This window comes from Ciconia boyciana, chromosome 1 (assembly GCF_034638445.1).
Source record: "Ciconia boyciana chromosome 1, ASM3463844v1, whole genome shotgun sequence".
In the NCBI taxonomy this organism is placed as follows: Eukaryota; Metazoa; Chordata; class Aves; order Ciconiiformes; family Ciconiidae; genus Ciconia; species Ciconia boyciana.
In genome coordinates this window covers 56,213,538-56,226,612 of record NC_132934.1, presented here as the reverse complement: position 1 = coordinate 56,226,612, position 13,075 = coordinate 56,213,538, and the positions used below count along the sequence as shown (strand labels likewise).

The 13,075-nt window shown below is 38.3% G+C and overlaps 1 protein-coding gene across 6 annotated transcripts in view; it reads right to left on the bottom strand.

The window, feature by feature from the left end:
- The window catches only part of TCF20 (transcription factor 20), a 134,358-nt gene that overhangs the window by 14,299 nt on the left and 106,984 nt on the right, over positions 1-13,075 (bottom strand). For 5 of the 6 annotated variants that reach the window (XM_072867820.1, XM_072867839.1, XM_072867804.1 and 2 more), the window contains one exon: positions 959-1,052. In XM_072867820.1, coding sequence (XP_072723921.1) covers positions 959-1,052 — 94 coding nt within the window. Of the gene's footprint in view, positions 1-958; positions 1,053-4,850; positions 6,067-13,075 lie in introns of those variants that run through there. The other variant, XM_072867848.1, reaches the window with a different exon arrangement.

Here is a 13,075-nt window from a genome sequence, read left to right as displayed (position 1 = left end):
CTAGTAGTATTCAACTGCAATATTAATTTCATTAAAAACATTTCTATTAGAATAAAATGTGGTGCTCCAATAGGGTGGGATTTCACAGTGAGAATGCAATGCAGTCATTCAGAAATGAGCATGTGTACTTCAAATACTGTAACATTTGAAAAACATCATAAAATAGGTGGTAAAACAAGTGGGCTGCTGTGGAAGTGGGATAACAAACAAGAAGCTTACAATTATTTGCCAGTCAAGAGTTGTAATCTTGAATCCTTACCTGCTTGTTATCAGACTAAGTTTTGTATGATAGGAGAAGTGAGTTACAGTGTACTGGAATAGTGGGACATTATTCATTCTAAGCTGGGATTTTTTTACCCAAGAATAAAGTTTATCTCCATGAAAAACTTTCACTATTGTACACAAAACACCAACTCACAACCCCAGGCTCATAGCTGGAGATAATACTATCCAAACCATTAGCTTGTCCAATTATGAAAATTGGACCTAGTCAAGAGACTGGCTGAAATGCTTCTAAGGAGGGAGAAGGAAGGGTGTGCTGCAAGTGGTACTGATGATTATACAAACACTTTGCACTTGAAATCGTTACTATGACTATCCATAAGAGTGTAACCCTGAAAGAGGAAACGCATTCCTGGTTACTTGCACCCTTTTAACAAAGGGTTTCTATTTTTTGCAAGAAAAGAGGGGTCAGTTCTTGTATTGCAGCCAAATTTCTGTCACTGTAGCTGCATTCCCCCAGGTTTTTTCTCCATTTTCAGGTGGATTCTCTTTCATTACAAGTTCCATCTTATCCCAACGCGTTACTGTACACTGTTTATCTGATGCCATTTCTCACCATTTGTATTATTGTATCTTCATAGTAGGTGAGAAACTGAGAGGGAATAAATTTGTAGAGTACCTTGGAATTATTTAGTGTCATATGTTTTGAATGCCATGTAATGTCATTTGTTCTTACCTGCATCGATGGCACATGGGTAATGGTATCGGAAGGAGCAGCCTTTGTTGTAGCAGCCTAAGGTGGCTCCCGGTTCCTGGCAATGGGAACATTTCTGAAAGGGAAATCAAGAAATGGCAATGAAGACTGCAATCATCTTTCCAAATATCTGTATTTTCCTGGGAATTTAGTCAACTGCATTCCAGCACAGTTTTCTCAAGTATCACAATGTTAGACTGTATCTTTCCACACCATACAAAGAAAGGCCTTTTGAACAGTTAATGACATAAGCTCTTTCAAACAACAAACTTTTCAGCTGTGCTAACCAGGCAAGTGATACCAAATGTTCAAACCAACCATTCAGAAAGAACTTGAAACACTTCTCAAATCTGTTTCACTGGCCTACGTTTCAGTACCTGACAATGACATCAGTGTTAAAATTGGAGGAAAAGAGCTTTTTTGAATCCATAGCAGCTTTAAAATGAGAATTAGCATGACAAAGAATGATTTAGAAGATACCATTAGCGTAAAAGTAATTTGGTTACATCATTTTCATTATCACTAGCAGTCCAAGAAGATCAAGGCCAAGTTGAACATTTTTTCACAGGTGATAAAAAAATGCTTACTGGGAGCAGGAGAAGATGTCATCAAAGGAAAATACCTCACCATCACGGAAATGGCCCATCTCCAGAAGAAACACGTGCAGTGCTAGAAAGGTGCTCATACATTTATTTGCAAAGTAGTAAGACTCATCTGATGACCACATTCAATTTTCATTTTTCTTAAATCCTATTATCTCAACTGGTCAATGATGTATTTAACCACATTACCAGACAAATGCGAATGCAGCAGAATGAAGCCACTCACCATTTACTTTATCCTGAATGACTTAAGGAATGACCTAAGGAAGTAAGCCTATCGTGCATCTCATTCAGACAGCAACTTTCAGACACACAACTTTATTTCTAACATTCTGGTGAAAGCTGATTTCTGATAGGTTGACATTTTTCCCTTCTAAAAAGAAAACAAAGCACGTATGGCAGAAACCACCAAAGGCTAAGAGACCACTACTATTTAAAAATTAAAATGCGAATAGACTACTGACAGAAAAAGAAATGACGACCTACAATAACTTTTGAGTTATACTTAAGAAACACAGGAATTCTGGTTTTTGCTGATAAACACAACCAACACCACAATAAGGCCTTGTATAACTGGTACAATTCACCTTGAGTTTAGGCTATAAGAAGTTTCCTTTGGTCACTGACTCCACACAGAGAGATGATGACATGATCTAAAAACTCTTTTTCTATCGGAAAAGCTAGTGTCAAACTACACGTGCTCTATTAACACTATCAGCAAGCTATACCTTGTACAGCGCACAGAACAGATGTGCTTGAACCAGCAGTGCACCTGGCATTGGACAAAAGCATGGGGGTTTTTTTATCATACAGGGAGGCTCATATGCCAAGATAGCTACATCAGCTAGACCACACTTCTTCACATCCCTGAATAACATGCATGTGGCAGTGGAGGTCTGCAGAATAGATGTGGCCAAAGACAACAGCCACAGTGAAGTTCCTTGCTCTGCATAGTAAACAGGGTTTTGGTTACAACATTTCAAAAAACACTAAGAATGTGACACGCATTGCTCTTCCTACTATTCTATGCTATGCAGAGACGACTATAGTTTGTATTTAAATGATTGAACGAGGATGAAAGCAAAACTAGCTCCAGCCATAAAGCAGGTGGCCCTCTCCAAATCAAAGCAGATGCAACTAACAGAAAAGCTTGTGAGACGTCAGTTCTCATGACATCTACAACTGCAGTTTCGAATACTGCCTTCGAATACTGCCTTCTCTTTTCGGTTATGCCAAACCATCCTGAGCCTGAACTTCAGTGTTCCCTATTAAATCATGTCTATCTTCTAAGCAGTGGATGTGTATCATGACAAACTATTGCAGTATTTATGATATAAGGAAAGCATTCCCGAGGCCTAGAAAGAGACACCCAAGCAGCTTATTTTTGCCTGTCAGAACACGAACACTAGTTTCCAAAGGTAAAAAAAAAATCTAACCCAATATTTAAATGCACACTAAAATGTATGGACCTCTAGCCAAACTGTAATGTAATTCACTCTCTCATGGGAGTAAAACCAAGTTTCATGCATAGAAAATGTCTTTTCCTGGCTATGAAGTCAACCCTAGAAGAATATTATGTACTGGCAATAGTCCCAGATTCACCTATGCCAAGTATTCACAAAGTGCAGCTTGAAGACCTCTGAACCAGAGCTCTTTACCTGTGTGCTTTATTCTAGCTTTTAGATGTGGCTGACAGATTAATTATTCTAACAGGACAGAACCCAAATTGACTATTCTTTTCAAACACAGATATGAATTTCTAGTTTTGTTCCTCAGAGGCATTCTGTCCTCCCCACTTTATCTCGTCTTTGAAGTACCATCACACTGTTGCAACAGAAGAGGTCATTCTTCCCTGGAACACTGTGTCCTGTACAGAGCAGTCAATAAAAGCATAAGAACTACAGCAGTAGAGATTAAACTGCAGCTGTGTAAAATATTTCTTAACACTAAAAAGGCATGTCTTAAAAGAGTGCACTGTACGATACAACTGAAAACAAGACGACCCCTAGCAAAATTTTTGATACTTTTTCCAAATGTTAATTTAGTTTTTGAACTTATTCTTTGTTGCATCTAGCATGGTTCATCTTGCTATTCTGAAACTTGCAGCAGAAACACGACAGGCACTTTAACGAATTTGAAGTGTGCCTGTAGTGCTCAGCTGAGAATGGGTACAGAATACTTTCAAATCAGTTGTAGTTAGGACTGATTAGGAAAAGTGAGTAGTTAAGATGCCAGAGCATGAGCATCAAGCCTTCATTTCCCTTTTTTTTTTGTCTGCCAGACCAACTAGATTTTACCAATGTTACCTGCAGCTACGCCCACAACAGCAATTCCCCAGTGGACTACAATACCATTGACTGCTCAAGGCAGAGATCATCTGCTGCTGCTGGCTCCCCTGCTGCTGAACAAGTCTCCATTCTGGCAGATGCTTCTGCTTTTCACAAGCCACTGACAGTCTAATGGCCCCATTTCTTCTACCTCCTGGGACCCCCGACCATCTGCTTCTTTCAGGGGAAGCTGGGGGAACCACATACACAATAACTACTCTTTTCTTTCGAGTTCTTCCTTCTTGACACACCACAGAGTGACTGAACAAAGCAGACACCCTACAAAGCCGTATGGTTCTAAAACAACTTACGAGTCTATCACTATCTTTGAAAAAGACTATCATCATGTACTGCCACGTGGTTTCCAAATATATCCAGGTGTTTCTAGAAAGACAGAACAAAGTGATTAAAAAATTTCTGGATGGTCTCAGTCTTCTTTTGCAAGACATCACTGCTGTGCCTTAAAAGATTAAAAGATGCATAGGTCCTACTAGTACTTTTTGTGGCTTTGGTCAGAATCCTTATCCTTATATATTTATGTTTCAAAAAAAAAGAAAAAAGATGTACACTACAACTAGAAAACATTCTAAACCCAAAATAAAATCACAGAACTTCACACAGGAAATGTGTGAATTCAGCTTAATAACCACTAATTGTTCTCTTTGGTCCATGAGCAAATTTTCACTCAAACTCCACCATCCTGCAGCCATTCACCAGCAGATGGTAGCAGCCTGCTTGTCACTTGTAAAGGAATTATAGCATTCTTAGCCAGGGAAACAGCACTCAAGCTCTCATGGGAAAAGAAATTCCTTTTGCTCAGTAAGCAGCCTGCTTAACCTCCCCTGCTTGAAAGAGCTGAAGGCTGATACTTGGAGTGTGCTCCCAACGGGAGGTGCCAATGGACAGTAATCATTGCCAGGCATCTAATCAACTCCTGGCTTACATTAAAAAAGGGAAAAAAGGAGAAAAAAAACCACGAATAACAACAAAAAAAAGACCACACAGTGAAGATTGATTCAGAGGTCCTATCTCCACAATCCATCTCTGGCCACAAGGCACATATATCTCACTTAGAATAGGCTGGAGAGACTGAAAAGTGCCATTTAGAAGAGACACTCCATCCCTTGAACTAAATTATCAATAGTATTAAAGCCAGATACATTGTCTCTACCTCTCCACGCTATTAGCAGCCCATTTCTTCTTTGCTACAGCTCATCATTCTCTGTCTACCAAAATGAAGTAACACCCGACCTGGAAGTGTGAACAGTTGGGGGACAGCTACCACAGCAGCAGCAAAGCTGTTCCAATTCATTCAAAATACTAAAACATTCACTAGCTATATTTCTTTTGCTTTAAGGGCTTTTTTTCACTGCAACTGGTATTCCTTCATTACTACAAGAGTAAACTCTTCTGACAGCACACTGCTCTAAAATGTAATAAATAGGGGTGTGGGTTTTGGATACCTTTTTTTACCTGCCTCAGATTTGTACCCAACTCCACATAGGTGTTATAACATAAATATGTCCTGAGCTACCCACCTTCCTCCTCCCAACCAAGCACAAGCTCTTAGGCTTGTGAAAAAAGCAGCTCCAAGACGCTCAAGTAAAACACACACCTGAACTTTTCCCTTTGGCTCTGCACTGACAGAGATAATGCCATTGTCTAGGAGTACTGGAATCCCACAGTGGACAGGGTTTTGCTGGTGGAAGGACAGGAGCCGCTGGACTAGCCCTTCCAACACATTCTGGGCAGCAGCAGGAACAGTTGCTTAGAAGCAGAAATAAACTGCTTCTGCCTAACACTAATACAAGATGTCTTCAGATGATTCCCCCACTATCTTTCTTGTGGAACAATTACCAAAGCAGTTTAAGCAAGGACACTCACAACAGATATAACTGTATCATATTTTCTACTGTCTATAATCCAAAGAGTCTCTTCTTGCTGATGGGTTGCTTCTTTCAGTTTGCTCACCTGTGCCCCACACCCAGGCAGGCCTCATTCTAACTTCCTCTCTTCAAAGCCCCAGTTTTTCCTTTGCTCTCTGTCTTCTTCCCTTTTCCTTTGCTTTGCTTTCTAGGTATCTCCTTGTTTTTCCCCTTCTTGCATATCAGTGTCAAGAATGCACAGACGGAATAAAATGGAAAGCAACAACTGAAGGTTACTAAAAAAGAAAAGCAAGCAAAAAATTAAATGTATGTGGCGTTAATGATACAGGTACAAGTCTTCACTTTACAAGTTATATGCATTTTTCATACTCTCTCCTTCATCTGTTTAAATTATAAGCTTTTAGGAAAATAATTGCTTCTGTGTAAGTGCACTGCACAAATGCAGATGTAAGATAACGAGGATTTCAGAGTCAGCTGCAATATTAGGAAGGAGGGCCTTCTGACTATTTCTGATTAGAGAGTTGGCAGGCTGGGCAGAAGCTCAGATTGAATATCCAGGCGAAAGGGCAACAGAAGCAGCAGGCAGCCGCATTCTCTTTCCTGGAAAGCAGGATGCAGAGAGACAACTTACTCCACCAAGCTATGAGGAAAACTAAAAAAAAAAAACAAAAAACAAAAAAATGTTTGTAGCATTTGCTGTAGGAGAAAGGAATAAGTGATTTTGGAAGACTGCTGCAAAAAGGGATTGAGATGAAAAAAGAGAGGGTGAGCAGACGTTTTTAGGAAATAGGAGAGGAAAGCAGCACTTTCACTCTGACATGCAGATACTGGTTAATGAAAAAATTTGCTTATGTGACTGCAGCTAAAGATAACAACCAGTACTGAAGGCGGCAGAATTATTTGTTTCCATTTCCTGTCAAACAATTTAAGTTCTCCAAAAAACAGGCACAGAATATCAGAAAAATGAACCCCACAATTAAAAAGATAAAAATCCTTTAAACTTGCATTATTAAAAGGTATCTCTTGCCAATGATGATACACTCCTATAGCAAGCAAATAGAGTGATAATAAAGGAAAATAGTAAAATTGGGCAGCTACCTTCAAGTCAAGAAACTATGGGCAAATTTAGATTCCAAGATTTCAGCAAACAGACAAATCAATGATCTGGAAGATGCTATGCTAATAAAGCTGCATTAGGAAACAGTAAAAAGTCAGAACTGCAGTGCTGCACGGGCTGCTGAAGCACAAAGGAAAGCTGCAGCTCAAAATGGATGGCATGGAAAAAAAACCCAGAAGAAATACAAGAACTGAAAAATGCCTTAAAAAAGGGAAATCCTATTCAATACATACAAAGCTGATTAAAGTACCACGGAAGCACTTGAAATGAAGAACAGAGCATTCTATTTCCCTCAACTTGAAGGAAAAAGAGAAAGTAACAAGAACAGAAATAAATGGTTAGTTTTAACAAGGAATGGTTTGCCAGCAAAAATTTCTAAGGTCCTGTGCAGACACTTAAGTTATTCAACTGTACTTACAGAGACTCTCGAAAAGGGGGGTGAACAACAAGGTGTGAAAACTTGTGAAGTTAGTAAAATTATCCAGAGTAGTCAGATCTCAAACTGATGGTAAAGAGCTGCAAAAACATGTCACAATCCTGGATGACTATATGATAAAATGGAGATGAAAATGAATGTTGTTAAGTGCAAAGTGATGCACATGGGGAAAATATTTTCACCTATGCATATACATGATGACAGACTCTAAATTAGCTTTTACTACTCATGGGAAGGTATTAGTAGTCATCCTGGACAGAAACATCATGCAGTCCCTGCAACCGCAAAAAAAGACAGCCAGAACGTAAGACATTATTAGGAAAATAAATCGATAATGAAACCCAAATCTTCATTATGTCTATCTGTTACTCTTGTAGTATCCTGACATCTGAATATTGTGTGTGGTTCTGGTCACCCTATTTCTAACGGAATACAACAGATCAGAAAAAAAACAGACAGCCCACGGAGATAACTAGGAAGATAAAAAGCTTCCATATGAGAAAAGACTAAGTATTTTGGAAGAGGTAACCGAAGGGGGATTGAGATCTACAAAATCAAATACGGTGTGCGTAAGGGAATGATTCTTAGCCATTTCCAAGAAGGAAGAGCAAATAACAGGTTTACATTTAAAATAAATCCACTTTTTTCCACACAACAAATAAACTATAAAAGTCACTGCCAAAGAATGCTGCACTGGCCAAAAGATAAGTGAGTTCAAAAACAGATTAGACAAATTCATCAAGGATAGGTATGCCACTGCCTGTTAAACACAGTGATGCGAAAGAGACTTCTCTAAGGCTGTGACTGCTGAAAGGAGGGAGAAAATATGCAAGTATCACTCTCTATGTGCCTGGTTTACTACACATCTCTGACGATAACTGCTCCTGGCTGTTGCTGGAGACAGGACACCACAACAAAACACACTTTCGCACCTGCCTGGAATAGCAGTTCTTTTGTAGACCAAGAGATTTGATTGTGAAATTCCACAATGAACAACAAAAAACCCCCATGATTACTGAAAAGAATGTAGGCACCCAGGAATTATACTGTTCAGTTACAAGTTTTTAAGACTCTTCAGTCTTACCTCCATAACAGGAAGGCTAAGCTAAACTGTAATACTATATAAAAGGGTTGAAATTTGATCTAAGTGATAAATTCATGTTCACTACTCCATACAAGCCTAAGTGTTTCATTCACTCGGTGGAGTGATCAAAGGCCTAAATGTGCGTGAACATATTCCAGAAGAGACTGGTGAAAAGCTGAGAAAGTCATGGAGGAGGATGAACCCTCCCCCTCAAACAATGGAAAGAGAAAAAAACACAAATGAAATAAGGACCAAGCATAACTGAACCAGAACAGAGGTTAGATACTTTAAGAGTAAACTAATGGTCAACTAAAACAGGTTTAGCAGAATTGACAAAAAATAGTAACTTTAAATGGTAATGAAAAAGCATGTTTAATTTCAAATTAAGCAGGCTAAGTACACACCTATGTATTCATTCAATATTTTAAAAGGAATATTAAAATAATACATAGACTACCAAGTCCAAGATGACAAGAAATGCATAAATCTTGTTTCCTTTGATGACAAAGAGAAACATTTCAGACAACCACTTACAAGTATAGGGATTTGAATTTGCTAAAGTATGCAAGTCTAGCAGAAAAAATTATTCAGTTTATGTTATCTTGGCTATTCATTTGGGGAATTAAATGTGCAACAATAAGTGCAATTTAGTTACGAAAAACTCTGAAAGATAGAAGAGCAGACTTAAGAGGAAAAAGAAATTCAAATTTTCAAGCAACGATTATGTGATAAGGACATACAGAGTTGCAGGAACAGCACAGTCAGCAAGAGAGAGGACTTACTCCAGTTGGATTTTCTGCCAGTACTAGATTTTTTTCCCCAACCATCTTGGGTACCGATTACAGGAAATATCCAAATATATGGCGAATTTCTATTTAGCACAAGGTCTACCAAGTGCAGTATAAAACAACAGCATGCAGTTGTCTTAAAACAAAGCAACATCACCACCACAAGGGAAGAGTTTTTTGATGAATTAAATAATTACCAAAAGCTCTCCCCTGTAAAGCAATACCTTTGAATATCAATGACTGGAGTGACATAAAAAAGGAAAAAACTGACATAAGCAAGAAAATGCAATAAATTCAACTCAAGGAATTTGTTTTCAAGAGGCAAACTGCATGACGGAAAAAAAAAGGGAGACGATGCTTAGTATTTACTAAAAGGCTCGAAGAAAAAAGGTCTAGTTCATTAAGGATACAATCACTATGTTATTACTGGCAGTGGATTCAACAGAAACAAAACCTTTGTAAAGGCTTAAAAATAAGGAAATGCTTTTGAGCAAGGCAAACTGTAAACGGAAAAGATTTTGACAAGATATTAAATACCTATGCAACCTGGCAGGAAAAAGGGTGCAGCACAAATCCACCCCTGCCAACAACTCAAAGACTTCTAACATTGGACAGAAATAAACCATTTGTCATTATTTGTAATAATCTGTGCAAGCCCTCATCATGAACAGAGCCCCACTGTGCAAGACATTTTGGTAATACAGAACAAAGCGTTGGTGGATGCAAAGGGATGAAACAGGAATGGTGAGACTGAGCCAGCAGCGTTGGGCAGAGTCCATCACAGCAGCAGGCTAAGCATATCCAATTGCTCAGCAGAAATCCCAGACAAGAGGGGCTTTGAAGAAATGTGTGAAGGAAAACAAAGGTAAATGTGGAGGGTTTTGAAAGTGAGGCACTTCATTTAGGAAATTATAAAATTAGCCAGGATTCACTGATTGGAAGTAGATCCTAAGTTCTTGAAACTGAAAGAAGAAAAAGAAGCAGGATGAAGGCAGATAAAATAATGACAGGTAACTTATGTTTGAGACATAAGAAAAGAGGAAGCCGGCAGATGAATGTGAAAGAAGGTATGTGGAAATCATAGTTTAGAAAAAATTATTCTGTAACGGTATTCCAAATGGACATTTACTTATTAATAAGAATACCAATTCTTAAATTAATGTCTGAAGAGCCACTCCTATTGCACAGTCAAAACATATTCCACTGCAAGTAAGGATAGGTGAAAAAGGTACAATGCTCATCTTACTGGAAAATGAACAACTTGTGTCTCTAGAAAAAGGGTAGCAAATAAAAATACTACTCAATACTGTTAAAGAGAGAATGACAAGAAGAAGATGGCTCCTCCAGAAGGCTGCTGAAGCCGTAGTTGGTGGCAGAGCTATAATAAGGAGTAGCAAAGTGCACACAAGTATTCCTGAGGTCACTGGTAGCTGCTGCTACCACTCTAGAAAAGCAGCCAAAGATGAGCAACAACAGCAGGTCAAATGAATCCAAGAGAAGAGGTAAAGGTGCAATGCTTGTAGAAGGAGAAACGCCTGCGAGTCAGTACACCTCTCTTTAGTGATAACCTGTCAAGTAACACAGTGTTAAAAAAAATAATTGAAAAGAAGATACAAGCTCATGAACTACAGCAATAAATAATCAATCATAGTTGAGTTACTAAACAAATTAGTAACACACATTGATGAAATGACTTCAGACACAGAGGAGGTGCTCTATGGAAAATAATGTTTGCTGGCCAAAAATCTGAATGGGTTTAAAGAGGAATATGTTATTTCACTATTCAATAATCATCAGGAAAAAACCTACAAACCATAATGATATACGTGCTGCTTAAACTGCCCATTACAATAATAGCTACTTTTCATGAATTCTAAACTGAATTTATTCAGAAATACCTAGGGTCAGTAGGCTTGCCAGAGACGCACGACACAGGAAAACTTCGTGTGAGCTAGCAGCAGTTTAGGAGTGGTAGTAAATATAAATAGCAGCAGAAGTCCAAGGCCGGATGGCATTCCGGCTGGATATTACTAAGCAGCTGAGGTAGTTTCCTTAAAGGACAGACTTAGTGTTGTTCTCCTGGGGGAAGAACTTCCTCCATCTTAAGCATTAAGGAGCTGTGTGGTTCTCCCCCGATCTGAAGGGAAAAAAAATAATGAAGACCTGTCGGCTCAGAACACTGCTGAATTGTAGTAAAGGCAATAATATTATCTAACTATTTGCAAGCCACATCTTCAGTTTTTATAAATCTAGATCAATCTATACTAAGATAAAAAGGACTGGTATGAGCCATAGACTACTAGAAATAAGTCACTGCGCAAGACCAAAGAGAAATGTCAATCTTTTTTTCACCTGAGGCAGAAATTGAAGGATACAGGCATTTTTGTTTTGTTTTTCATTTATTTTACACAGGCACACCCTCTTCTCACTTCTTATTCCTCCATCTTCTGAAGGCTCTAGCCCAAAAGCAGAAGTGTAAGTCAGCAGTAAAGTCTTCTTTGTTAGACAGCTTCAGAGACTCAGAACAGGAAATTCTTCTTTTGGCATTACCCTTGAAGCTATTTGTCCAGAAAACTGAATTTATTGGTAACTATTCAAATCTCCTGTTCCCCAGGAACTGCCTCTACAGATTTCTGCTTAGAGGAATAGTACCATGTGGCATCGCTAAAGAATCCTTATTCTCCCCAATGATAATGTGTGACACTTCAAAGGACGAATAATTAAATTTAAGTATAGGAGTTAAGACTGCATTAAAACCTCATAAAATAGTTTTATGTACCTATAATGTGGGTACTGGAATTTTTCTAATCTAACCTAAACAATTTCCTAAAATTAACATCTAAAAAAAATTTGTTGATTTCCTGGAAAGCATTGGTTATGCATTGTAATCACTAAAATTTCAAGGTTGACACATTTAACTTGAAGAGTTATTCCCCCAGAAAACACTTAATCAAATATAATAATGAATATACATATGGTACCAGTACATTCAAGTTAGGATCTTCAGCATTTTAACTTTCTACAAGAAAAGAGAAAGCTAACATCAGATGAATACATAACAAAACGTTTTTATTATCATCTGTGGACCTGACTCTAAATAATACATGAACAAACTTTAAACTTAGCTTTCTCCCATTACATCTATGCAACTAGAACATGCAACGTTGTATCACCTCCTTAATCTTCCAATTTAATTAAGAACATATGACAATTTAAACACATACTGTACTTTCAATTTTCAAAGCACCCTACAAATTTGTCTTAATGGCCACAAAATAAGCGTTTTTAAAGCCTACTTTACAGAATAATTAACTGACTTGTCAAAGGCCATGCAGGGAATTTTTGACGGCGCAGGCACAAAGTCTGAGAAGTTCACAGCTCTCAAACCTGAAGTCAAGTACACGAAGTTGCCTTTCCCTCCCATTCCCACCCCCCCCCCCCCTTTTTTTTTTTCTCCTTTTAAGTTTCACATTGAGCAGCAGTGTCCTTTAGAGAAAGTCCCCGCTTCAGAGATTCATGCCAGGACACCCTCTTCCTTTTTCCCCTCCCTTACTACTAAGTCTTTTATGAAGCTGGACAGTCTCCTTTAATCATCAATAACTTTCTGAAACTTAGCAAGTCTGAGTTCTCAGTAAGAATAAAGGAGTCAGAGGTGCAAGAAAAGCTGCAATTAACAGGAGTATAGTGCAAAGTACCAACAAAACCACATTTTGTGAAATAAGCCATGAGAAAAAGACAAACATACAGCTGAGTTAGAACTAAGGGACCTAAGCATAACTCAAAAGAAAACATGCAAGGAGCTAGAAACAGAAAAAAAAAATCACTAGGAAGTGAAGACTGCACAACCAGTTTTTAACAT